Source organism: Gorilla gorilla, chromosome 3 (genome assembly GCF_029281585.2).
Source record: "Gorilla gorilla gorilla isolate KB3781 chromosome 3, NHGRI_mGorGor1-v2.1_pri, whole genome shotgun sequence".
Taxonomy (NCBI): Eukaryota; Metazoa; Chordata; class Mammalia; order Primates; family Hominidae; genus Gorilla; species Gorilla gorilla.
This window is the reverse complement of record NC_073227.2, coordinates 190,487,089-190,514,631: the sequence shown is the minus strand read 5'-3', so window position 1 is coordinate 190,514,631 and position 27,543 is coordinate 190,487,089. Positions and strand designations below refer to the sequence as shown.

General features: G+C 36.4%; 1 protein-coding gene across 15 annotated transcripts in view; it reads left to right on the top strand.

Moving 5' to 3' along the window:
• NEK1 (NIMA related kinase 1) overlaps positions 1-27,543 on the top strand; it is a 211,149-nt gene that overhangs the window by 41,072 nt on the left and 142,534 nt on the right. For 8 of the 15 annotated variants that reach the window (XM_031010079.3, XM_055385778.2, XM_055385780.2 and 5 more), the window contains 6 exons: positions 7,584-7,643; positions 7,890-7,949; positions 8,043-8,093; positions 8,226-8,300; positions 13,667-13,830; positions 13,911-14,042. In XM_031010079.3, coding sequence (XP_030865939.3) covers positions 7,584-7,643; positions 7,890-7,949; positions 8,043-8,093; positions 8,226-8,300; positions 13,667-13,830; positions 13,911-14,042 — 542 coding nt within the window. The remainder of the gene's footprint in view (positions 1-7,583; positions 7,644-7,889; positions 7,950-8,042; positions 8,094-8,225; positions 8,301-13,666; positions 13,831-13,910; positions 14,043-27,543) is intronic. The other 7 variants (XR_010133532.1, XM_055385781.2, XM_055385783.2 and 4 more) reach the window with 1 other exon arrangement.

The following is a 27,543-nucleotide window of genomic DNA, read 5'->3' as shown; positions in this document are numbered from 1 at the left end:
GCTGCTGTCTTGTCTTTGAGGTCATAAAGCAAGGTCAAAACTTGCTTTATGAATAGAGCCTTTCTTGATCACACTATATCAAGTAATAACCATCCCTCTATGCCATTCCCACGTTTCTACTCTACTTTACTCTGCTTTGTTTTTCTCCACAATGTTATCACTTTCTAATCTATTTTCAATTAGTTTATTACCAGTTTCCTCCATTACAGTGCAGAAATTCATGAGGGTAGGGATTTTTGTTGTTGTTCACTAGTTCCTGGCAAATAGTTCCTGGCCTCAAGTAATCCACCTACCTTGGCCTCCCAAAGTTCTGGGATTACAGGTGTGAGCCACCGCAACCAGGCTAAGCTTTTATTTTAATGTTTAAAAGCAGCTGCTGACGATATCCCAGTTACTCTTATTTGATCATTACACATTGTATGCATGTGTCAGAATATCACATCTATCCCATAAATATGTACAATTATTATGTATCCATTTTTAAAAATAAAATTTAATGTAAAAAGCTACTTCAGGTTGAGGTAATGAAAAGGAAGCTCTAGAACATTTGAAATTGATTCTGTATATACATATCTAATTCTTGAAATAGAGACTTTATTTCTATTAAAATTATTTGGTTCTTTGAAGTAATTTGAGTAGAATAACATAGATCTGTAATTTTTTTCTGTGAAGTATGTATTTTAATAAACTTGCTATAACTTTTAGTGTGCTTTTAAGAGTTTTATATAATAAAAGCGTAAAACATATCCCCAGTATTTACACACGCATTTAATTTTACTAAATTTTGTTGTGGACCTTCCTATTTGTTTTTTGGGGTTTTTTTTTGTTTTTTTTTTTGAAATGGAGTTTTGCTCTTGTCCCCCAGGCTGGAGTGCAATGGCGTGATCTCGGCTCACTGCAACCTCCGCCTCCCAGGTTCAGGCAATTCTCCTGCCTCAGCCTCCCGAGTAGCTGGGATTACAGGCATGTGCCACCATGCCCGGCTAATTTTTTTGTATTTTTAGTAGAGATGGGGTTTCACCATGTTGGCCAGGCTGGCCTCGAACTCCTGACCTCAAGTGATCCACCTGGCCTCCCAAAGTGCTAGGATTACAGGCGTGAGCCACCACGTCCAGCGGGCCTTCCTATTTATATTCAAATATATATTGCCCATATTTTTAATATAGCTCAGAAAGTTTATAGATAATTTTGTGTTCTGGTGTTTTTACTTAGTGTTATATATACTTTTTGTATATTTTTACTTGTGATTATCAGTAGTTGTATTTCATTGGTATGAAATCAGTCAGGTGGGTTGGATTCTTATAAATGTCCTTTTTTAAAAAAATGTGCCCTGGATCAAAATTTCTTTGGAAATATGTTTTATGTTTTCTAATAGAGTTCAGTGAAATATGAATTCAAAGTAAATTTATTTCATGGACCATTTTTAAGATGCTTATTTATTCTAAATGGTTTACAAATGTAATCCATTTTAATGTTTGGAATATATACACATGGAATTCTCTGTCTTCCCATGGAATAAAACTACCATTGTGGGGGTAGAGAGAGATGGGAAGTTGGGAGTGTTTGTATCTTTATGTCATTATGTCTGTAAGGAATACACGCTCGAGTGGACTTGTAGAAGCGAGTTGCCTTATCTCTTGGCCATGTATCAGCCTGACTGAATGGAGAGATCAGAACTGTTGGTGAATCTGGATAAATGATATCATAGAAAGTCCCTAGTGTTTGGGTAGGATTGTAGCCAAGTGTATAATCTGTTTCTTCATATGGCTGATAGAATCAAGTAATGTGTTGGTTTTCTTAATGTTTTCCTTATTTTCCATTAATATTCAGTATATAAAAGCAGCATGCTTTGGAATTTTCAGATTTCAGTTAATAATATTCTGAATAATGTCTCTACTATCAAATATTCTGAATCATAGGCAAATGATTCAGATGGTAGTTATAAATGTTTTGAATTTCAGGCAGAGTCGTTGCCCTCAAACTTCATCAGGCAGACAAGTATGGTCTGAGCTAGACCATTGAGAACTAAATAATAATCAGCCCTTGAAGTATTATATAGCTTATTTTAAAAACATTTCACTGGCTGAGCGCAGTGCCTCATGCCTGTAATCCCAGCACTTTGGGAGGCCAAGGCAGGTGGATCACTTGAGGTCAGGAGACCTGCCTAACCAACATGGTAAAACTCCGTCTCTAGTAAAAATACAAAAATTAGCCAGGCATGGTGACATGTGCTTGTAATCCGGCTACTTTTGAGACTGAGGCAGAAGAATCACTTGAACCCGGGAGGTGGAGGTTGCGGTGAGCAGAGATGGTGCCATTACACTCCAGCCCAGGTGACAGAGCAAGACTCTGTCTCAAAAAAAAAAAAATTTTTTTTTCACTTAAAACTAAGTTTCTGTGAACAACAGTGTGAAAGTATTTAATGCCACAGAACTGCACACTTAAAAATGGTTAAAATGATAAATTTTGTTTTATGTATTTTACCACAATGAAAGAAAAACGTTTGAAGAAAAGAAAAAGTAAGTAGGAAAAAAAAGAAACGGCAGTCAATTGTGTGGAAAGTTTTTCAAATCTTCTAACAAAAGAATTAAAATAAACCCCAGATTTCTGAAGTATTTTAAATATGATTTTTGCATGATTGTAAAAACAGGTTTTTCCCTTGTTTTTTTTTTTCTTTTTTTTTGAGACAGGACCTTCACTACACTCAAGCCATAGTGCAGTGGTGCAATCTTGGCTCACTACAACCTCCACCTCCCAGGCTCAAGCAATCACCTCAGCCTCCCAAGTAGCTGGGACTACATGTGCATACTACCACACCCAGCTATTTTTTGTAATTTTTGTAGAGACGGGGTCTTGCCATGTTGTTCAAGCTGTTGTCAAACTCCTGGGCTCAAGTGATCCACCCACCTCGGCCTCCCAAAGTGCTGAGATCACAGGCATGAGCCACCACACACGGCCTTTCCCTTGATTTTTTTTTATCTCATTTTTTAAAAAGACTTCTTTTCCCCCTGGAAATTAAAGCATCTTTTAGGTTGAAATTGACAATGGCCCGTTAGAATTTTTGACTTCAAGTCTGAAAAAGGAAAGCTTTAACCACTTAAGATACTGTCATGTTTTAATTGCATAAATTTAAGCTAATGTGCATTAAGTTATTATTCAACCTGTCCACAAAATATTCATGTATTGTGAGACTTTTTTTTGCTCCAGTTCCTGTAACAATCATAGGTTTTTTTTTAAAGGCTCTGTTAAAGCAAAGGAGTGGCCATTAAGCCACCAGAGGGAGCTCCTTGAATATATTATGTTATACTTCAGTACTTTGGCTGTGATTTTTAAAAAGAACACAAACAGTTCTCTCAGTGTGGATGTTTTGTGTTTCGTATTATTCTCTTCACTATAGAAGTAGTGTTCTGAAAATACCTGTGTGATCTTAGAGGAACAGCTTAGTATTTTCATTTCATAAATATTTGAATATCTCATATGTAAGGCAATATGAACCATTAGAAGATGAATACAATCTTGACCTTTATGTAACTTACCCAAGAGTATATGAATATGTAAACATTCTCTTCTTATTCCACATTATTGTGTAATATATATATAATCCAGTTATTTATATTAAGTTGCTGTATTAATGTTTTTAAATTGCTTAATTGTTTGGTGTTGTAGTTCACAAATTTTGAGAATGGTGCTAGACTGGCTACTAAAGTTAACCTGTGCAGCATGTCAAAATATGGAATGTAGGGCTCTATGTCCAAAGATTATGATTTAGTAACTCTTGGGATATGTATTTCTAAAAAATAGCTTTATTGAGATATAATTCACATACTATACGTAATTCAGCCATTAAAAGTTTTCAATTAAATGGTTTTATGTATTTATAGAGTTGCATAACGATCTGCACAATCAATTTTAGAACATTTTTATCACCCCAAGGGAAATCCTTTTTCCATTAGCAGCCACTCCCCATTCTTCCCCCAACCCCGCAGCCCTAGGCAGCCTCTAATCTACTTTCTGTTTCTATACAGATTTGCTTAATCTGAACATTTTATATAAATGGAATCATATAGTATGTGGTCTTTTGTGACTGGCTGCTTTAACTCAGCATAATGTTTTCACAGTTGATCTATGTTGTAGCATGTATCAGTACTTCATTTTCTTTTTGTTGCCAAATATTCATTTGTATAGAAGGAATATGTATTTTTACAAAGCTTCTGGGTAATGTTCCCCACTGTTTAAATTCTGTATACATAGAACATACCTTGAAATGTTAACTATGTTTTTGTAATGATACTATGAGGAGCATTATCTACAATTTTTATTTCTTGTTCTTCAACAGTAGTGCCCCCAGAGATCTCTCATAATTATTTTAAAACAAGGGGTTGCTATCCATTAGTGGTGGCAAAAACATTCTAGTGGGCAAAGAGTAGGGAATTTTTTGTTTGTTTGTTTGTTTCAAGTGATAGAAAGTAGCAGGGTCTGCTATACATAGTGAAGGTATTTTATGAAACTTAGGGGTGTGTATGTATCTTCCTGAGTCCAGATGGGAAATATATTTCTTATTGTGGGTCGCCTTTAGAAAAAGTTTGAAAGCTAATGTGCTTTAAATATTTCAGTATTGTTTTTATCTCATCAACTCTAATGTCTTTTCTGAGTTAAAGTGGTAACGTAAATGGTTAGCTTAAATAAGAGTTGAATTGAAATAACTAGCCAAAATTAGAGGTTGGAGTTAGGAACTAATAATACAGTGAGGGTGTGGGATAGTTCTAAGAACCCACTGCTTGGGTTATTTTGTCAGAGAGTAAATGCATTCTTTAGTTAGTCATAAGAGTGGAATCAGGTGTGAGATTTAGTACCGCTTATCACTTTGTTGCTATAGCCTTGAGTTAAAACATACCAATAAAATTGGTTTATGATCATTTAATTAAAATGCCAAAGCACATTACAAAAGACTCATTATTATCATTTATAAGTTTATTAACCCATTGGGTGGTATTACATATTTTAGATATCAGCATTTTCCTGGTCTCATACTCAATAATATATTCATTAAAGTAAAATAGTTGTGTTTCATTAGAAAGAAATATGCAGTTTAAATTATACCATTGCTTTCTAAAGCAGAAATGTTATCCTCTTGAATTGTTTTCAGTGAAAGTAAATTTCTGTATGCCTTTCTAATTTTTTAATATATTGTGAGACATTTATTTCAAAAATGATGTGAGGGTCATGTTTATTTTGTAATATTTTGAATTTGCTTTTCAGGGTTAGAATTTTAGTGCCTATCTGTTATGGTCATTCTACATAATTTAGAAAACTGAAGCACAGGATAATATATAAAACTAATTTTATACCAATGACTTATGTTAAAATATAGCTGCTGTTAAAATGGAATTGTTAGTAGAGACAACTTTTAATGATATAATCAAATGCTGGATTATTTTACTAATAATGTAAATGACCATCAAAATATTTTTCCCAAGTAATTTTTTTAAGTAATGTCTGCTTTCCTTTGTATTGAAATCCAGTGTAGGTGAAAAATTGTACAGTATGCTTTTTAAATCTTTTTTTAAGGTGGCTGAAAAATGTAAACACTGGTACATGATAGAATAACTTAAACTTTTCTATAAATTTTTATCTTTTTTGGTATATAGAATTGTATTTAGAATTGTTTGAAAAATTGATCATACATTAGGCTTAACCTTGATTACAAAATTGTGTAGTTAACACCGGGTAAAACAAAACTGTAGATCACTTGTAAGAACATATGCAGAAATCCTGGAAAAAAGAAAAGGACTTAAAAAGGGGGAAATCAGGCATTTTATCAAAAAATAATGTAATAATTATCAGATAGGATTTATTACAGTAATACAGGGACGTTTCAACAGTAGAAAACCAATTACTGTAATTTTACTGCATTAGCAGATTAGAGAAGAAAACCATATAAAAATCATCTCAGTAGATGCTGAAAATTCGGTGAAACTTAACACTAACTTTTGTTTTTAAAAGTTTGATTCAAGAAACAGAAGGTAAGTTCTAATACAGTATGTATACACACCTGAAACCTATGGCAGGCTTTGTACATAATGATGAAACATTGGAAGCATTATCATGAAAGTCAGGAACAAGACAGAGGGATTTGCTGTCATTGCCGTCGTTAAATTATGCCAGAGGTTCTAGCTAGAGCAATTAAAAGGAAAGAAATGTAAATATTGGAAGAGGAGAGAAAACATAGACATATCATATTTACATTTGATATGATTACCTACCTAGAAAATCGTGGTGAAGCAGCATTAAACTATTAATAAATTAAATAAGTGGCCTGATGGAAGGGCAACATGTAAAAAATAAATGATTAGAAAATAAATGGAAAGAATTACCCACAAACCCCCCAGATACTTGATTTTTTTATTTTTATTTTTATTTTTGAGACAGGATCTTGCTCTGTCAGGCTGGAGTATAGTGATGTGATCCTGGCTCATGGTAGCCTCTACCTCCTGGGCTCAAGAGATCCTTCTACCTCAGCCTCCTGAGTAGCTGGGACAACAGGTGCGGGCCACATGCCTGGCTAATTTTTAAAAATTTTTTGTAGAGATGGGGACTCACTGTGTTATCCAGGCTGGTCTCAAACTCCTAGGCTGAAGCAGTCCTATCTTGGCCTCTCAAAGTGCTAGGATTACAGGTGTGAGCTACCACATCAGTCCCGCCCCCAAATACTTTAGAATAGACCTAATGAGTAAAGTATAAGATAATTGTAAAAGAAAGGAATCAAAATTAATAGAATGCTATGTATCCATGAAGAAAACAGATGCAGATATAAATAATAACATGAATGAACCTTGAAAACAGTGTTGAGCAAAAGCAAGATACAAAAGAATATATATTGTATGAGTCCATTAACAACCCCAAAGTTAGGTAAACAGTATATAAAAGAAGAAATGTAAATATCTAATATATACCATTATGCATTTCATCCATGTAACCAAAAAACCACTTGTACCCCTAAAGCTATTGAAATTTTAAAAATTAAAGTCATTTTATTAACACATTAATATTACATGTATGTAAAAATCATAGCTAAAATTATTGTATGTATATAGTTGAACTGTATATATAAGTACAAAAATAATCTCTAAAGGACACTAATGAAAATATTAACAGTGGTTACCGTTACTCTGGAGGTGGAGAGCAAAATAGACCCTAAATTTTTAATCTTGTTTGAATTTTATATACTGAATATATATTGTGTCACTAATTTTTTTTAAAAAATTATCTCCATCATTGGGCTTTTCAAATGATATTCTATGATAATATTGGAAAACTTAAACATCCATACCTGAACACAAAACTGTTTAGTTGATGATTGGGGAAGGACCCTTTTCCACAGTTTCTTTGAATCTAATGTTTCTCTTTGTTTAGCAGCATATCAAAGACTACGAGTTTTTTTTTTTTAAAGATAATGTAATTTGGAAGAGAGTTATGGAAGTATTGACTTTACCTTTTTCTTATTTTAAATTTCTGTAAATTTGGGATTTTCAAATAAGTGCCTCAAAATCTTTATTTAATTTGTAGTTTTACTTTTTGTCCAGGCCCATCAAACTCCAGAGAAGAGAGTGAATACTGGAGAAGAAAGGAGGAAAATATCTGAGGTATAAAGACATCTATCTGTCTGGTTATTTTAAAGCTTTGCAAACATAATTTTAAAAAAGAAACAAAATCTTACTATAAAGCCTCCAAACCTTTCCTTATTTCTTTCAAACGAATACCTATAACTTCTTTTTTTTAAAAAAAAAAACCTCATTGAACATACCTCTGCCATTGGTGTACTAACTTCCCTGATGAAACTAGAAAAAACAGGAATTATTATTGATTAAAATGTTCTTTTTTTTATTTAGGAAGCAGCAAGAAAGAGAAGGCTGGAATTTATTGAAAAAGAAAAGAAACAAAAGGATCAGGTAGTTTTTTGCTCTTGTTTTTCTACCTTTGGCAAGTTGTAAGTGATAATAGGTTCAAGAGTTGTAAGAAGCTTGTCTTTAAAATTGTTACAGATTATTAGTTTAATGAAGGCTGAACAAATGAAAAGGCAAGAAAAGGAAAGGGTAAGAGGATAATCTATTAAATATACTTTTTTCTTAAGGAATACACTGATTTTCAGTTTATTGCTAAATGTATTACGTGTATTTTATATTAAATACTTGAAATGGTGTTTTGTTTATTTCTTTTCTCCAAAGTTGGAAAGAATAAATAGGGCCAGGGAACAAGGATGGAGAAATGTGCTAAGTGCTGGTGGAAGTGGTGAAGTAAAGGTAGGCATTTTATACCAATATGGTTATACTACCATTTTCCCCTCCAGTTCCACCTTGTTCTGTAAAATGCATGTACCTGGGATTTTCTTTCTTTCTTTAGTGTACAATTAATTTTTACCTAGAATTCTTCAACATTTATTGTGAATACTTAGCTTTCCTGCATGTATCTGATATGTAACTTGTATTGCTGCTATGTGACTATACTCAAAATTGCTTTAAAAGTTTTTTGCGAAGACTATGATAACATTATTCCTGTCAGGAATTTTTAAAAATTATATACAATTCATGACACTGCAGCCTAAAATCGTTCTGTAATTTCATGTAGCCTTGAAGATTAAGTTCTCTGAAGACACTTCTTAATCTGATCCCTGTTGTCTCTCCAACTTCATCACCATCCATTCCCTACCACATACTGTATGCTCTATTCATGCTGAAATGAAGACCATATTTGTAGTTTCATTACGATATGTAGTTTGCCAAATCTCTTTGTCTTTGCACTTGTGTTTCCTTTTACTTAATAGCACTCTCCATCCCTCCTCACCCTCACCCCCCACCTCCATCCATTTAGCTAAATAACCAGTTACATAGATGAGTTAATCTAAACATTCCTTCTGGGTAGATCACGCTATTTAACCTTGGGCACATTACTGAACTTTTCTGAGCTTTGGTTTCTTGATTTAAAAAAAAAAAAAAGTTTTTTTCCGAGAACAGTGCCTGGAACCTGTCTGGCAAGGGCTTCTATAGTAATTTCCCTTTCCTTTCTTTGTTCTGCCAGTCTGAATCTTATACTTCCTCTTTTATTCATACAGCATCCTATACATATCTCTATTTGTAGTTGGTAGAATTCTAAGATGGTGTCCAAGATTCTCAACTGCGGTATACACACCTTGTGTTATTCCATTCCCTTGAGTATAAGTGGTACCTGTAAATACTGTAGTATAGCAGCTCGCTTGATTAGGTTATGTTATATGGCAAGTGGTGATGGGATGGTCCCTCCCAGGGTTACGTTAACATATAAGACTCCTTCATAGCTGACTGGAAGGGGAAAAGAAATTAGAGAGAGAGAATTCTGCTCACCTGGAAGATAGTAAACATTCATGTGGCAAAACAGTAGAGATGACCTCTATAAGTAGTGGTCTCTAATGGGCAACTAGCAAGAAAATTGTGGTCCTAGTCATACAGCCACAAGGAAATTAATTCTGCCAAGAACCAGTTAACTTGGAAGAGATCCTGAGTCTCAGGTGAGAATTGTAACCCTGGCTGACACCTTGATTTCTGCCTGGTGAGATCCTGAGGAAGGGACCCAGCTAAATGCACCCAGATTCCTGAGCCAGGGGAACTGAGATTATAAATAGATACTGTTTTAAGCTGCTAAATTTGTGATAATTTGTTATACAGCAATAGAAGATGAATGCACTAATTTGTATCATTGAATAAACTGTAAGTCAATACATCTTTTTATTTTTTTGAGATGGAGTTTCGCTCTTGTTACCCAGGCTGGAGTGCAATGGCACGATCTCAGCTCACTGCAACCTCTGCCTCCCGGGTTCAAGCGATTCTCCTGCCTCAGCCTCCGGAGTAGCTGGGATTACAGGCATGCACCACCACGCCCAGCTAATTTTGTATTTTTAGTAGAGACGGGGTTTCTGCATGTTGGTCAGGCTGGTCTCGAACTCCTGACCTCAGGTGACCTGCCTGCCTCGGCCTCCCAAAGTGCTGGGATTACAGGCGTGAGTCACCGTGCCCAGCCTAAGTCAATACATCTTCAAACTATAAGTTTCACTCATGTACACCCATTAATCTTGATATTTAGATGTACAATAGATACTTGTCAAATTGGATCAATTATAATTCTTGGTTTTTTTCCCCAAAAAGTTATAATTTGAATAAAAGTTTGTTTTATCTAGACATATACATTCTGCCCTGGATTTATAGATTTGTTTTTCAGTCTCTTGAGGTGCAGAAGTTCTTCATATCACAGTAATAATTCATTAAGAGTAACTTTTTCCAAATTTGTATTAATATAGATTATACGGTGTTTTTAGTAGCATAATTTTATCTTACCTTTAAGTAGAACTTATTACCTCCTGAATGATCAGGAATGACTTAGAATCTGGTCCATTCTAAAATAACTAACCTCTGATTGGAAAGAGAAAGCTTATCAACTTGTACTCCTTCAGATCTTCTGAAGCATTTTTTTATCAAGTCCGTGATTAGCATTGAAGTTTTGATGATTTATTCTTCTCCCTTTTGTGTAATAAAGTGCTTTTTCGTATGATGTCTAATACAGTATTAATCAGTTTTATTAATGTTTAATAACTGAGACAATTTTCAAGTTACATACTGTGTACTGAATAGATTTCTGCGTCACTTTATAAACTTCTGTAATGCTTTCATTGAAGATTAATAAAACAATTTATTTTCCATGATTTAAAGGAAATTCTTTGTTAGTTTCTATATTTATTCCTCATTGAATTTGAAATATTTTAACTTGTTAGGCTGTTTGATTTCTACATAGTTGATAAGGACCTGGAGGCTCAATATAATATGAATCAAATTAAGGAGATTCTCCAAAAGAAAGATAAAACTAAAACTAAAGTATTTCAAAATTAATACTATTATTACGTACTTCTAAATAAGAGGCATTTTTATTCATAGTATAAATATCCAATGTAAATGTTTTTGATTATTTAGTATCTGCAAAATCTGGACCTTCTTTGTTTTATCCATTTTTAATGTGTCTTATGAATGTGTTTTTAGAAAAATTATATATTCCACATGTATGGTTATATGGTGATTATAATATGGAAGAGGTGTATCTCTTGTTTGAAAATATATTGGAATACCATTTGGCAGTAAAAAGAATAGCCTGTTTATACATGCAACACCATGGATCAATCTTAAAAACCTGTGAGTGAAAGAAACCAGATAAAACAGTACATATTTATGATTTTATTTACATGACATAATGGGAAAGGCAAATCCAACCTGTAGTGACGGAAAGCAGATCAGTGGTTGCTGACAGTGCGAGCATTTACTGCAAAGGAACACAAGGGAACTTTCTGGGGTAATGGATATGCTTTTGATTGTGGTAGTGGTTATGTGAGTGTCTACATTTGTCAGAATTCAGCCTGTGCTTACAATTGGTGAATTTTTATTGTACATAAATTATGCCTCAAGCAAACATATTTCATCAGTATTCTCATATAGTATTTTCAACATTATTTTGAGTATGAGCATCTTCTGAGATGTTTACATACTTTTGTTTTTGCTAAAGAGAAATGGAGCACTCAGTCAAGTTAAGATGATATTAGCATTGGGCTAAGTTCAAAGAGTAACCAGTTTCATAGGAAATATGACCACCTTATAACTGAATTCTGATTCTTGACTTCAGATGTACATTTTGAGGATGTATGTAAGGACCACCTTGATGGAAGACAAATTTTGTCTTATTGGGTTACACTGAAGTTTCTTTTATTGGATTCTGACATTTTTCTTTGTTTCTTTTACTATTATTTTATTTATTTACTTATTTTTTGAGACAGGATCTCACTCTGTCACCCAAGCTAGATTGCAGTGGTGGGATCATGACTCACTGTAGCCTTGACCTCCTGAGTTCAAGCGATCTTCCCATCTCAGCCTCCTGAGTAGCTGGGACTACAGACACATGCCACTGCGCCCGGCTAATTTTTTGTATTTGCAGGGATGTTGTTTCGCCAATTTGCCCAGGCTAGTCTCGAACTCCTGAGCTCAAGCGATCCGCCCACCTCAGCCTCCCAAAGTGCTGGGATTACAGGCATGTGCCACCATGCCTGGCCTTTGTTTCTTTTTTTAACCAGGCATTTTCCTTAAGATGTTATCACCTGGAAGTTTTCCCTTTTTTAGTCTCATTATTGTGGCTTCTGTTCTCATCACTTCACACACTCAGAAAATGGTTTTTTTAAAGGCTTCCACTCAGCCTTAGTCATATCTGGTGGTCTTATTCTCAGATAAGAAAAGTTAAAATAAGTTGACCTTTGCATTTGAGGTTATTGATTTCTTCTTAATGAAATTCTTTCACCATGACTTCTGTAGCATTATACAGTTTTTATTTACTTTTACCCTTATCCTTTTCTGACATCTCTATTTTTTACTATGAGTTTTCCATGTGGTTGAGTTCTTATGTCTCTGTGGTTGAGTCTTTAAGTCTTTGCCTTTATCCTTTGTCATTCCTGCAGAGAATCCAAACTTCCTTCAGCAGTTACTTTTTCATTGATTGCCTTTCTTGGCTTTCCAGGCTTCTTGGCTTGGTGTCAGGGCAGCAACATCCTTCTAATTAATTCCTCTGCCTTACTTTCTTATTTCTGCTTACCATGCATAATGTTGACTTACTGACCTTTAAAACTCTGTTGATATACTACTGCTGCTAGAAACTTTATAAATCCTTTCTATTGTTATTTATTATTTGAACGCAAACACCAAGGGCAGATAGCATTTAGCATTTAGCTATACCAAGCTTTTATAGCCAAACTTAATAATACTTTGCCTTCCTTGTATTTGTCATCATACTTCCTTCCTCTTCCACCTTCCATACCTAAATGTATACATACATTGATTATTTTTACTTTAATGCCTTGGCTCATATTTACTCTCCTTACATTGCTATCAAGACCAGATTAAACAATATCTCTCCCCAAGGCCTTTTTTCTAAATAAGGATTTTACTGTTGATTTTTTTTTTTTTTACTGTTTTGTGGATTTGCTCAGCACTTACTACTTTGGAATCTCTCTGTTGTCACTTGTTTACCATAGAATTGAATGTTTTTCTAGTTTTGTTTTATTTTTCCCAACTTACTTGGAAACTAAAGATAGATATGACTTTTTGCCTCTTTTATATACATATAGAACATGTTTTAATAATGTTTATACCTTCATATCTGCTTGGTGAATTTAAGGATTTGGGGTATATTAAAAGCCATATGCAGATGTTTTTGTTAAATATAATTCTGAGTGTTATATAGAAGGAGGCTCTCATAAGCTATACATAAACAACAGAACAGAATTACATGAAATATATATTGGAAGCTTGTTTCAAAACCTGTTAATTAAGATCAAATTTTTCCATATTTACATGAAATTAGTGTCATTTTGCTGTTTTTGTTTGTCACATTATGCTTTATTATCAATTACAAAGTATACTGCTTTTTGGTTGTTAACAGTTATAATAGGAAAACATTTTGCTTTAGGCTTTATGTTTGTTAGTATGTTCATATTAAGTAATTACTTTTTAAAAGTGAAGCATTGAAATTTACTTTTTCTTTTGAGACTAGTACAGGCCTGTTAGGCCTTATAAGATAAACATGTGAGAGCTCTTTGTTTAATCCCTAGGCTCCTTTTCTTGGCAGTGGAGGGACTATAGCTCCATCATCTTTTTCTTCTCGAGGACAGTATGAACATTACCATGCCATTTTTGACCAAATGCAGCAACAAAGAGCAGAAGATAATGAAGCTAAATGGAAAAGAGAAATATATGGTCGAGGTCTTCCAGAAAGGTATGGCTATGTTCTGCAGAAGTTGCTTATGCTTTGCTTCTGAGATAGTAATGAAAGTCACTGTGCATATTTATCTACAGAGGAATTCTGCCTGGAGTTCGTCCAGGATTTCCTTATGGGGCTGCAGGTCATCACCATTTTCCTGATGCTGATGATATTAGAAAAACTTTGAAAAGATTGAAGGCGGTGTCTAAACAAGCCAATGCAAACAGGTTGGACTGTGATGATCCATGAATTCATCCATGTGTGTAATTTTGTCGTTTGTCATACATAGCTTAGTACCTACGCTTTGTGGATGTTTTCTCCATTGTTCACATATGATGTTTTTTGCCTCTTGGGTACAATAATTTTCTGAGGTGCAAATTTGGCCCTTGATTACTCTGTGGAAAGCATGTAGCTTTCCAGTTCAGCCTGATTTTTGTGTCTTGTTTGTGGGTTTAGACTGAATATACTATTTAAAGGAACATGTGATAACATTCTGCCAACATAATTATAACATTTTATCACCCACTTGCTTTAAATAAATCAGGATATAAATCTAAATTGAATCACACTTTATGCAGAACCCCAGTGCATTTTTCGCCCTTTTCTTCATCACTTCAAAGCCTACTTTTCTCTTTGTTGTCTTAGCATGCTTTCTCTTCACCTTCATCTGTGATTTATAACTCTTTGTGATCCTGTTCATCATATTATTTCTTTTCTTTCATTGAATTAATAATGGTAACTGATTAATATGTACTTGAGCAGAGATAAATGATTGAGGTAAATATAAATTAACGTTTATATACACATTATAAATTATATACAGAAGCCTGATATATGAAGCATCTATTTTTTGAGAAAGGAAGGTTACAGACTTACACATATGCATATTTTTTATGAATAGTGAGACAAATTTTGTGGGAGGCTTTTATTCTCCAGAATTATTGATCTTTCTAGTATATATATTTTTTAATTAGTAAACTTTATTTTTAGAGCGATTTGGGGTTCACAGCAAAATGGAGTGGAAAGTACAGAGAGTTCCTATGTACCCCTCCCTCACACATGCACAGCCTCTGTATTGACATCCTCATTTGAGTGATAATGTTTGTTATGATCAAACATCGATCCATTATCACCCAAAGTCCATAGTTTACATTAGAGTGTACTCTTGGTATTGTACACTCCATGGCTTTTGACGAATGTATAATTATAGGTATCCACCACATTGGCTTTCCAGGCTTCTTGGCTTGGTGTCAGGGCAGCAACATCCTTCTAATTAATTCCTCTGCCTTACTTTCTTATTTCTGCTTACCATGCATAATGTTGACTTACTGACCTTTAAAACTCTGTTGATATACTACTGCTGCTAGAAACTTTATAAATCCTTTCTATTGTTATTTATTATTTGAACGCAAACACCAAGGGCAGATAGCATTTAGCATTTAGCTATACCAAGCTTTTATAGCCAAACTTAATAATACTTTGCCTTCCTTGTATTTGTCATCATACTTCCTTCCTCTTCCACCTTCCATACCTAAATGTATACATACATTGATTATTTTTACTTTAATGCCTTGGCTCATATTTACTCTCCTTACATTGCTATCAAGACCAGATTAAACAATATCTCTCCCCAAGGCCTTTTTTCTAAATAAGGATTTTACTGTTGATTTTTTTTTTTTTTTTTACTGTTTTGTGGATTTGCTTAGCACTTACTACTTTGGAATCTCTCTGTTGTCACTTGTTTACCATAGAATTGAATGTTTTTCTAGTTTTGTTTTATTTTTCCCAACTTACTTGGAAACTAAAGATAGATATGACTTTTTGCCTCTTTTATATACATATAGAACATGTTTTAATAATGTTTATACCTTCATATCTGCACAAAATAATGTGACTGCCTTCAAAATCCCCTGTGCTCCACCTCCCTCCAACCTCCCTCCCAACTCTTGGCAACCACTGGTTGCTTTACTGCCTTCATAGTTTTAGCTTTTCTAGAATATCATATACTTGGAATCATATAGTATGTGGCCTTTCACACTGGCTTTTCTCACTTACTAATATGTATTTAAGGTACCTCCGTATATCTTCATAGTTTCATACCTTATTTCTTCTTAACACTAATATCCCATTGTATTTATGTACCATACTTTTTTTTTTTTTTGGTAATTTTTTTTTTTTGAGACAGGTTCTTGTTCTATCCCCAGGCTGGAGTGCAATGGCATGATCATGGCTCACTTGCAGCCTTGACCTCTGGAGCTTAAGTGACCCTCCCACCTCAGCCTCCTGAACAGCTGGGACTACAGGTGCTTGCCACCATGTGTGGCTGATTTTTTAAATTTTTTGTAGAATGGAGTCTTGCTATGTTGCCCAGACTGGTCTTGAACTCCTGGGTTCAAGCAGTCCTCCTGCACTGGCCTCCCAAAGTGCTGGGATTACAAGTGTGAGCCACCATGCCCAGCCAGAATGGATGTACTAGACTTTATCCATTATTCTACTGAAGGACATCTTGGTTGCTTTTAAGTTATGGCAATTATGAATAAAGCTTCTACAAACATTTGTGTGTAGGTTTTTTTGTGGACATAAATTTTTTAAGTATTTAAACAGATGCCAAGAGGATGATTGCTGGATCATGTCTTAAGAGTATGTTTGATTTTGTAAGAAGTCACCAAGCTGTCTTCCAAAGTGGCTATACCATTGTGCGTTCCTGCCAGCAGTGATTAAGAATTCCTATTGCTCCACATCCTCTCCAGCATTTAGTGTTGTCAGTGTTTCGGATTTTGGCCAATTTAATCAGTGTGTAGTGGTATCTCATTTTAATTACAGTTCCCTAATGACATATTCAACATTTTTTCATATGCTTCATGCCATCTGTATATCTTTCTTGATGAGTTATCTGTTCAGGCCTTTTGCCCATTTTTAAATTCATTTTTATATTGTTGAGTTTTAAAAGTTCTTTGTATATTTTATTTAACAGTCCTTTATCAGGTATGTCTTTGGCAGATATTTTCTTTTTCTTTGTGGCTCATCTTCTCATTCCCTTAATATTTTGTTTTGCAGAGTGGAACTTTTTTGTTGTAATGAAGTCCAGCATATCAATTGTTTCTTTCATGGATTGTGTCTCTGGTGTTATAACTGAAAAGTTATCACCATACCCAAGTTCATTTGGGTTTTCTCCTATGTTATCTTCTAGGAGTTTTATAGTTTAATGTTTTATCTTTAGATCTGTGATCCATTTGAGTTAATTTTTGTGAAGGATATAAGGTCTGTGTCTAGATTCATTTTTTTGCATGTGGATGCCCAGTTGTTCCACTCTCTTGAAAAGACTATATTTGTTTCTTTGAATTGCCTTTGTTCCTTTGTCAGTGATTGGTTGACAAAGGATTTTTATGTCGGTCTATTTCTGTGCTCTCAATGTTCTGTTCTACTGATTAAGTCTTGAAATCAGGTATTTTCAGTCCTCCAGCTTTGTTCTTCAATACTGAGTTGGCTATTCCGGTTCTTTTGTCTTTCCATATAAGCTTTATAATAAGTTTGTCCATATCTAAAGACTAACATGCTGGGATTTTGATTGGGATTGTGTTGAATCTGTAGATCAGCTTGGGAAGAACTGACATCTTGACGATATTCAATCTTCCAATACTTCATGTTAGACCTGAAATATATCTTTGATGTATTTCATCAGAATTTTTTAGTTTTCCTCATACCCGTGCATATTTTTTTAGATTTGTAACCTATGTATTACATGTTGGGGGGTGCTAATGAAAGTGATAATGTGTTTTTAATTTCAAATTCTACTTGTTCCCTGTTTATATATAGGAAAGCAATTGACTTTTGTTTATTAACCTTCTATCCTGCAACTTTGCTATCATCACTTTTTTTGAGAGGGGTATTTTTGGTGTTTTTTTTGAATTTTCTACATAGACAATCATGTCATCTGCAAACAAAGACAGTTATATTTCTTCCTTCCCAGTCTGTATACCTTGTGTTTTCTTTCCTTGTCTTATTGCATTAGCTAGAGCTTCCAATATGATGTTGAAAAGTAATGTTAGGAAGGACATCTTTGTCTTGTTCCTGATGTTGGCCGGAAAGCTTCAAGTTTCCATTAAATATATTAGCTGTAGGTTTTTTGGAGATGTTCTTTATGAAATTGTGGAAGTTCCTCTCTAATTTAGGTTTTCTGAGATTTTTTAAAATCAGAAATGGGTGCTGGATTTTGTCAAATGCTTTTTTTTTTTCTTTTTGCATGTATAGATATGATCATGTGATTTTTCTTCTTTAGCTTATTGATGTGATGGATTACATTAATTGATCTTCAGATGTTGAAACAGCTGTATTTTATTATATTTTGCTATAAGAATAAAAATGCCCTTTCCTTTCATAGCTGGTAATCACTTATAAGGAAATGATTTAATTACTATGTGTATAATTTTCTCGTGATCTCTTTCTTAATAATACTCATTGTCTTAGATTTACATACACACTGTAATCTTTTCACTGACGTGGAGCAACAACTTTCACTACTCCAAATTTAAACTATTGTCTTTGTTCTTCAGTGTTTTGCTTTACCGAAAGGCATTTAATCTTTTTTTCCTTCCTCTCATTCTTACATTCTTTTTAATACTCTTTCTTTTGCTGAATATTCAAGAATTTTCACGTATTTCTGTTTTAAAAATACCAACAGCTAACTACCTTATTATTGTCCTTTCATACAGGGTTCTCAGTCACCTGTTCATACCTCCTTTTTCTCTCCTTTTTGCTCAGTATAAAAGAAAACCTGAAGAAAAATCACAAGAGGCTTTTTTTTTTCTTATTTTACTGCTTGCTAAGTGATGTAGGTTAGTTTTAGAAAAAATGGAGTGTATAGGAGGAGAGTGTTAGGAAACAGGAAAGAAAATAATTCCAAATCCCTACAGTGGCGGTCACTGATGAAGACTTTGGTTAATTTTCTTGCATACCTTTTCCTTTTCTTTTTCCCAAGATAGTGGAAACAAAATCATACATACAAATTTTTATCTTTTTAAATTTAGTGTTCTTACCATATATATTTCCCATGTTGTTTTCAATTTTTTAATATCTACATAAGATTCCAGTGCCTGAATATGCTATGATTTATCTAACAAATCCCCTAGTATAACCAGTTGTTTGTAATCCTTCACCTTTTTTAACATTTTTCTGCCACATTTTATTCTTCATTTTTTATTATTTCCTTGAAATATAATCTTATAAGGGCAATTATTTTGCTAAAAGATTTGGTCATCTATGTTCCTGATGAAGATTCTTGAAAGAAATATTACTAAGTTTTTTTCTAGAAAAGTGCCAGTTTGTACTTAACCCAACAGTGTATGATAGTGCCTGTTTTATTGCCCCTGGGCCAGTATTAATAACTTCTTAGGAGCTAAAGAAGTTTTTTTTGTAATAAAAAGTTTAAAATCAAAGTAGCATAGGAGATGAAGTTTTCACTGTATTCTGCACTGTTTACACAATAGGGTAATGACAAACTAGATTCCTATAAGTAAAAGGTAGCAACTAATATTTAATTGGGCACTTGTGCAAGGACCTGTTCTAAGTAATTTACATATATAGTTGATCTTTACTATTGTGGATTCCGTATTTGCGAATTTACCTACTTGCTAAAATGTATTTGTAACCTCAAAATCAATATGTGAAGCACTGTCATGGTCATTCATGGGCATAGGCATAGGCTCAGCCCATGTCATTCATGAACCTGGGGTCATTCATGGGCTCAGAATAGCAAAAGTGGCCCAAAAGCATAGTGCTGAAATGTCAAAAGGCAGTGATGTGCTTTAGGGAGAAAATATGTGTGTTAGACTTCATTTGGGCATTAGTTATGCCACTATTGGCCATGAATTCAGTGTTAATGAATCCACAATATAATGGATCCAGGAGTCTAACTCTGTATTTACCCTAGGAGCAGTGGTTCTGTTCAGTATTCATGGAGACTTTATAGAATATAACTATGAGAATAATGAGAATTGAATGTATTATTAACTCATTTAATCATCACCAGTACTGTGAGGCAGGAATTATTATTTTTGCTATTTTACAGATTAAGAAATTGAGGCTATGTGTAATTAAGTAATTTGTTGAAGGTCACATGACTATTAGTGAAACCAGGAGTTGAAGCTGGACAGTTTGGTTCCTGACCTCACTCACTTAACTGTTGTACCATATTGACTTTATTAAGTGTATTAGTCTGTTCTCACACTGCTAACAAAGTCATACCTGAGACTGGGTAATTTATAAAGAAAAAGAGGTCTAATGGAATCACAGTTCCACATGGCTGGGTAGGCCTCACAATCATGGTAGAAGGCAAAGGAGAAGTAAAGTCATGTCTTGCAGCAGACGAGAGAGAGCATGTGTAGGGGAACTCTCCTTTATAAAACCATCGGATCTCGTGAGACTTATTCACTGTCACCACAACAGCTCAGGAAAGACCCGCCATCATGATTCAGTTACCTCCCACCAGGTCCCTCCCACAACACATGGGAATTATGGGAGTTTCAATTGGAGATTTGGGTGGGGACACAGCCAAACTATATTGCTAAGTCTTGAAAAATTTTATGAGGAATAATTAAAGAATCTGAGAATTGCACTTTGGGAGGTCAAGGTGGGCAGATCACTTGAGATCAGGAGCTCAAGACCAGCCTGCCAACATGGTGAAACCCCATCTCTACTAAAATAAATAAATAAATGAACTGGGCATGGTGGTGGGTGCCTGTAATCTCAGCAACTCAGGAGGCTGAGGCAGGAGAATCACTTGAATCTGGGAAGCGGAGGTGGCAGTGAGCTGAGATCACGCCACTGCACTCCAGCCTGGGTGACAGAGTGAGACTCCGTCTTAAACAAACAAAAAAAGACCGGGTGTCATGGCTTACACCTGTAATCCCAGCACTTTGGGAGGCCGAGGCGGGCGGATCACCTGAGGTCAGGAGTTCAAGACCAGCCTGGCCAACGTGGCAAAACCCTGTCTCTACTAAAAATACAAAAATTAGCCAGGCATGGTGGCGCATGCCTGTAATCCCAGCTACTTGGGAGGCTGAGGCAGGAGAATTGCTTGAACCCAGGAGGCAGAGGTTGCAGTGAGCCGAGATCACGCCATTGCACTCCAGCCTTGGCGACAAGAGCAAAATTCTGTCTCAAACAAAAACAAAAGATGGGCAGCTGGCAAGATGGCCGAATAGGAACAGCTCTGGTCTGTAGCTCCCAACAAGATCGACACAGAAGGCGTGTGATTCCTGCATTTCCAACTGAGGTACCCAGTTCATCTCATTGGAACTGGTTGGACAGTGGGTACAGCCCAAGGAGGGCGAGCTGAAGCAGGGTGGGGTGTCACCTCACCCAGGAACACAAGGGTTTGGAGAACTCCCTCTCCTAGCCAAGGGAAGCCATTAGGAACTGTACTGTGCACTCTGGCCCAGATACTGTGCTTTTCCGACGGTCTTCACAACCCACAGACCAGGAGATTCCCTCCAGTCCCTATGCCACCAGGGCCCTGGGTTTCCAGCACAAAACTGGGCTGCCGTTTGGGCAGACACCGAGGTAGCCGCAGGAGTTTTTTTTCATACCCTAGTGGCACCTGGAACGCCAGTGAGACATAACTGTTCACTCCCCTCGAAAGGGGGCTGAAGCCAGGCAGCCAAGTGGTCTGGCTTGGTGGGTCCCACCCCCACAGAGCCCAGCAAGCTCAGATCCACTGGCTTGAAATTCTGGATGCCGGCACAGCAGTCTGAACTCTACCTGGGACACTGTAGCTTGGAGGGGGGAGGGGCGTCCACCATTGCTGAGGCTTGAGTAGGTGGTTTTACCCTCACGGTGTAAACAAAGCCACTGGGAAGTTTGAACTCGGAGGAGCCCACCGCAGCTCATCAAGGCCACTGTAGCCAGACTGCCTCTCTAGATTCCCTCCCCTCTGGGCAGGGCAACTTTGAAAAAAAAAGCAGTAGCCCCAGTCAGGGTCTTATAGATAAAACCGCCACCTCCCTGGGACAGAGCACCTGGGGGAAGGGGCAGTTGTGGGCACAGCTTCAGCAGACTGAAACGTCCCTGCTTGGCAGCTCTAAAGAGAGCAGCAGATCTCCCAGCACAGCGTTTGAGCTCTGATAAGGGACAGTCGGCCTCCTCAAGTGGGTCCCTGACCTCTGTGTATCCTGACTGGGAGACACCTCCCCAGTAGGGGCCGACAGACACCTCATACAGGAGAGATCTGGCTGGCATCTGGCGGGTGCCCCTTTGGGACGAAGCTTCCAGAGGAAGGAACAGGCAGCAATCTTTGCTGTTCTTCAGCCTCTGCCAGTGATACCCAGGCGAACACAGTCTGGAGTGGACCTCTAGCAAATTCCAGCAGACCTGCAGCAGAGGGCTCTGACTGTTAGAAGGAAAACTAACAAACAGAAAGGAATAGTATCAAAAAGGACATACACTCAGAGACCCCATCTGAAGGTCGCCAACTTCAGAGACCAAAGGTGGATAAATCCACAAAGATGGGGAGAAACCAGCGCAAAAAGGCTGAAAATTCCAAAAACCAGAACGCCTCTTCTGCTCCAAAGGATCACAACTCCTTGACAGCAAGGGAACAAAACTGGACAGAGAATGAGTTTGATGAATTGACAGAAGTATGCTTCAGGAGGTGGGTAGTAACAAACTCATTTGAGCTAAAGGAACATGTTCTAACCCAATGCAAGGAAGCTAAGAACCTTGAGAAAAGGTTAGACAAATGGCTAACTAGAATAACCAGTTTAAAGAAGAACATAAATGACCTGATGGAGCTGAAAAACACTGCATGAGAACTTCGTGAAGCATACACAAGTATCAATAGCCGAATCAATCAAGTGGAAAAGGATATCAGAGATTGAAGATCAACTCAATGAAGTAAAGCGAGAAGACAAGATTAGAGAAAAAAGTGAAAAGAAACGAACAAAGCCTCCAAGAAAGATGGGAGTATGCGAAAAGACCAAATCTACGTTTGATTGGTGTATCTGAAAGTGACGGGGAGAATGAAACCAACTTGGAAAACACTCTCCAGGATATAGTCCAGGAGAACTTCTGCAACCTAGCAAGGCAGGCCAGCATTCAAATTCAGGAAGTATAGAGAACACCACAAAGATACTCCTCGAGATCAGCAACCCCAAGACACATAATTGTCAGATGCCCCAAGGTTGAAATGAAGGAAAAAATGTTAAGAGCCGCCAGAGAAAAAGGTCAGGTTACCAGTAAAGGGAAGCCCATCGGACTAACAGCAGATCTCTCTGCAGAAACCCTACAAGCCAGAAGAGAGTGGGGGTCAATATTCAACATTCTTCAAGAAAATAATTTTCAACTCAGAATTTCATATCCAGCCAAACTAAGCTTCATAAGTGAAGGAGAAATAAAATTCTTACAGAAAAGAAAATGCTGGGAGATCTTGTCTCCACCAGGCTTGCCTTACAAGAGCTCCTGAAGGAAGCACTAAACATGGAAAGGAACAACTGGTACCAGCCACTGCAAAAGCATATCAAAATGTAAACACCATAGACACTATGAAGAAACTGCATCAACTAATGGGCAAAATAACCAGCTAGCATCATAATGGCAGGATCTAATTCACACAAAACAATATTAGCCTTAAATGTAAATGGGCTAAATGCTGCATTAACAGACACAGACTGGCAAATTGGATAGAGTCAAGACCCATCAGCGTGCTGTATTCAGGAGACCCATCTCATGTGCAAAGACACGTGTAGGCTCAAAATAAAGGGATGCAGGAATATTTACCAAGCAAATGGAAAACAAAAAAAGCAGGGGTTGCAATCCTAGTCTCTGATAAAACAGACTTTAAACCAACAAAGATCAAAAGAGACAAAGAAGGGCATTGCATAATGGTAAAGGGATCAATGCAACAAGAAGAGCTAACTATCCTAAATATATACGTACCCGATACAGGAGCACCCAGATTCATAAAGCAAGTTCTTAGTGACCTAAAAAGAGACATAGACTCCCACACAGTAGTGGGAGACTTAAACACCCCACTGTCAATATTAGATCAGTGAGACACAAAATTAACAAGGATATCCAGGACTTGAACTCAGCTCTGGACTGAGCGGACCTAATAGACATCTACAGAACTCTCCACCCCAAATCAACAGGGTATACATTCTTCTCAGCACCACATAGCATTTATTCTAAAATTGACCACGTAATTGGAAGTAAAACACTCCTCAGCAAATGCAAAAGAATGGAAATCATAACAAAGAGTCTCAGACCACAGTGCAATCAAATTAGAACTCAGGATTAAGAAACTCACTCAAAATCGCACAACTCCATGGAAACTGAACAACCTGCTCCTGAATGACTACTGGGTAAATAAAGAAATTAAGGCAGAAATAAATAAATTCTTTGAAACCAATGAGAACAAAGACACAACATACCAGAATCTCTGGGACACATTTAAAGCAGTGTGTAGAGGGAAATTTATAGCACTAAATGCCCACAGGAGAAAGCGGGAAAGATCTACAATTGACACCCTAACATCACAATTAGAAGAATCAGAGAAGCAAGAGCAAACAAATTCAAAAACTAGAAGACAAGAAATAACTAAGATCAGAGCAGAACTGAAGGAGATAGAGACACAAAAAACCCTTCAAAAAATCAATGAATCCAGGAGCTGGTTTTTTTAAAAGATCAACAAAATTGATAGATCACTAGCAAGACTAATGAAGAAAAGAGAGAAGAATCAAATAGATGCAATAAAAAAATGATAAAGGGGGTATCACCATTGATCCCACAGAAATACAAACTACCATCAGAGAATACTATAAATACCTCTACACAAATAAACTAGAAAATCTAGAAGAAATGGATAAATTCCTGGACACATACACCCTCCCAAGACTAAACCAGGAAGAAGTCAAATCCCTGAATAGACCAATAACAAGTTCTGAAATTGAGGCAGTAATTAATAGCCTACCAAGCAAAAAAAAAAAAAAAAAAAAAAAAACCATGACCAGACGGATTCACAGCCGAATTCTACCAGAGATACAAAGAGGAGCTGGTACCATTCCTTCTGAAACTATTGCAAACAATAGAAAAAGAGGGAATCCTCCCTAGCTCATTTTATGAGGCCAGCATCATCCTGATACCAAAGCCTGGCAGAGACACAGCAAAAAAAGAGAATTTTAGACCAATATCCCTGATGAACATTGATGCGAAAATCCTCAATAAAATACTGGCAAACTGAGTCCAGCAGCACATCAAAAAGCTTATCCACCATGATCAAGTTGGCTTCATCCCTGGGAGGCAAGGCTGGTTCAACATCCACAAATCAATAAACATAATCCGTCACATAAACAGAACTAATGACAAAAACCCCATGATTATCTTAATAGATGCAGAAAAGGCCTTTGACAAAATTTAACAGCCCTACTTTCCAAATAATAACTAGGCATTGATGGAACAGATCTTAAAATAATAAGAGCTATTTATGACAAACCCACAGCCAATATCATAATGGACAAAAACTGGAAGCATTCCCTTTGAAAACCAGCACAAGACAAGGATACCCTCTCTCACCACTCCTGTTCAACATATCATTGGAAGTTCTGGCCAGGGCCATCAGGCAAGAGATAGAAATAAAGAGTATTCCAATAGGAAAAGAGGAAGTCAAATTGTCTCTGTTTGCAGATAACATGGATTGTATATTTAGAAAATCCCATCATCTCAGCCCAAAATCTCCTTAAGCTGATAAGCAACTTCAGCAAAGTCTCAGCATACAAAATCAATGTGCAAAAATCACAAGCATCCCTATACAGCAATAACAGACAAACAGCCAAATTATGAGTCAACTCCCATTCACAATTGCTACAAAGAGAATAAAATACCTGGGAATCCAACTTACAAGGGATGTGAAGGACCTCTTCAAGGAGAACTACAAACTACTGCTCAAGGAAATAAGAGAGGACAGAAACAAATGGAAAAACATTCCATGCTCATGGATAGGAAGAACCAATATCGTGAAAATGACTATACTGCCCAAAGTAATTTATAGATTCAATGCTATCCCCATCAAGCTACCATTGACTTTCTTCACAGAATTAGCAAAAACTACTTTAAATTTCGTATGGAACCAAAAAAGAGCCCACATAGCCAAGACAATCCTAAGCAAGAAGAACAAAGCTGGAGGCATCCTGCTACGTGACTTCAAACTATACTACAAGGGTACGGTAACCAAAACAGCATGGTACTGGTACCAAAACAGATATATAGACCAATGGAACAGAACAGAGGCCTTAGAAATAATGCCACACATCTACAACCATCTGCTCTTTAACAAACCCGATAAACAAGTGGTGGGGAAAGGATTCCCTATTTAATAAATGGTGTTGGGAAAACTGGCTAGCCATATGCAGAAAGCTGAGACTGGATCCCCTCCTTACATCTTATACAAAAATTAACTCAAGATGGATTAAAGATTTAAACATAAGACCTAAAACCCTAAAAACCCTAGAAGAAAACCTAGCCAAAACCATTCAGGACATAGGCATGGTCAAAGACTTCATGACTAAAACACCCAAAACAATGGCAACTAAAAATAAAATTGACAAATGGGATCTAATTAAACTAAAGAGCTTCTGCACAGCAAAAGCAACTATCATCAGAGTGAACAGGCAACCTACAGAATGGGAGAAAAATTTTGCAATCTATTCATCTGACAAAGGGCTAATATCCGGAATCTACAAATAACTTAAATTTACAAGAAAAAACCCCATCAATAAGCAGGCAAAGGATATGAACAGACACTTCTCAAAAGAAGACATTTATGCAGTCAACAAACATGAAAAAAAAAAAGCTCTTCATCACTGGTCACTAAAGAAATGCAAATCAAAACCACAATGAGATACCATCTCACACCAGTTAGAATGGTGATAATTAAAAAGTCAGGAAAGAACAGATGCTGGAGAGGATGTAGAGAAATAGGAATGCTTTTACACTGTTGGTGGGAGTGTAAATTAGTTCAACCATTGTGGAAGACAGTGTGGCGATTCCTCAAGGATCTAGAACTAGAAATGCCGTTTGACCCAGCAATCCCATTACTGGGTATATACCCAAAGGATTATAAATCATTCTGCTATAAAGACACATGCATATGTATGTTTATTGTGGCACTATTCACAATAGCAAAGACTTGGAACCAACCCAAATGCCCATCAGGATAGACTGGATAAAGAAAATGTGGCACATATACACCATGGAATACTATGCAGCCATAAAAAAGAACGAGTTCATGTCTTTTGCAGGGACATGGTAACCATCATTCTCAGCAAACTAACACAAGAACAGACAACCAAACACCACATGTTCTCACTCATAAGTGGGAGTTTAACAATGAGAACACATGGACACACGAAGGGGAACATCACACACTGGGGCCGGTCGGGGGCTAGGGGATGGATAGCATCTGGAGAAACACCTAATGTAGATGACAGGTTGATGGATACAGCAAACCTCCATGGCATGTGTATACCTATGTAACCTGCACGTTTTGCACATGTACCCCAGAACTTAAAGTGTAATAAAACAAAAAGAGTCTGGGAATGTAGCCATCATTAAAGAAATCATGGTTAAAGGAGCAAACTTGGAAGAATTGACTGACTTGTCATGTAAAAGAGGAACTAGACCCAGGGTGGAAATATAAAGACACATTTCGGTCAGATATGAGGACTGTTCAAAGGTTGG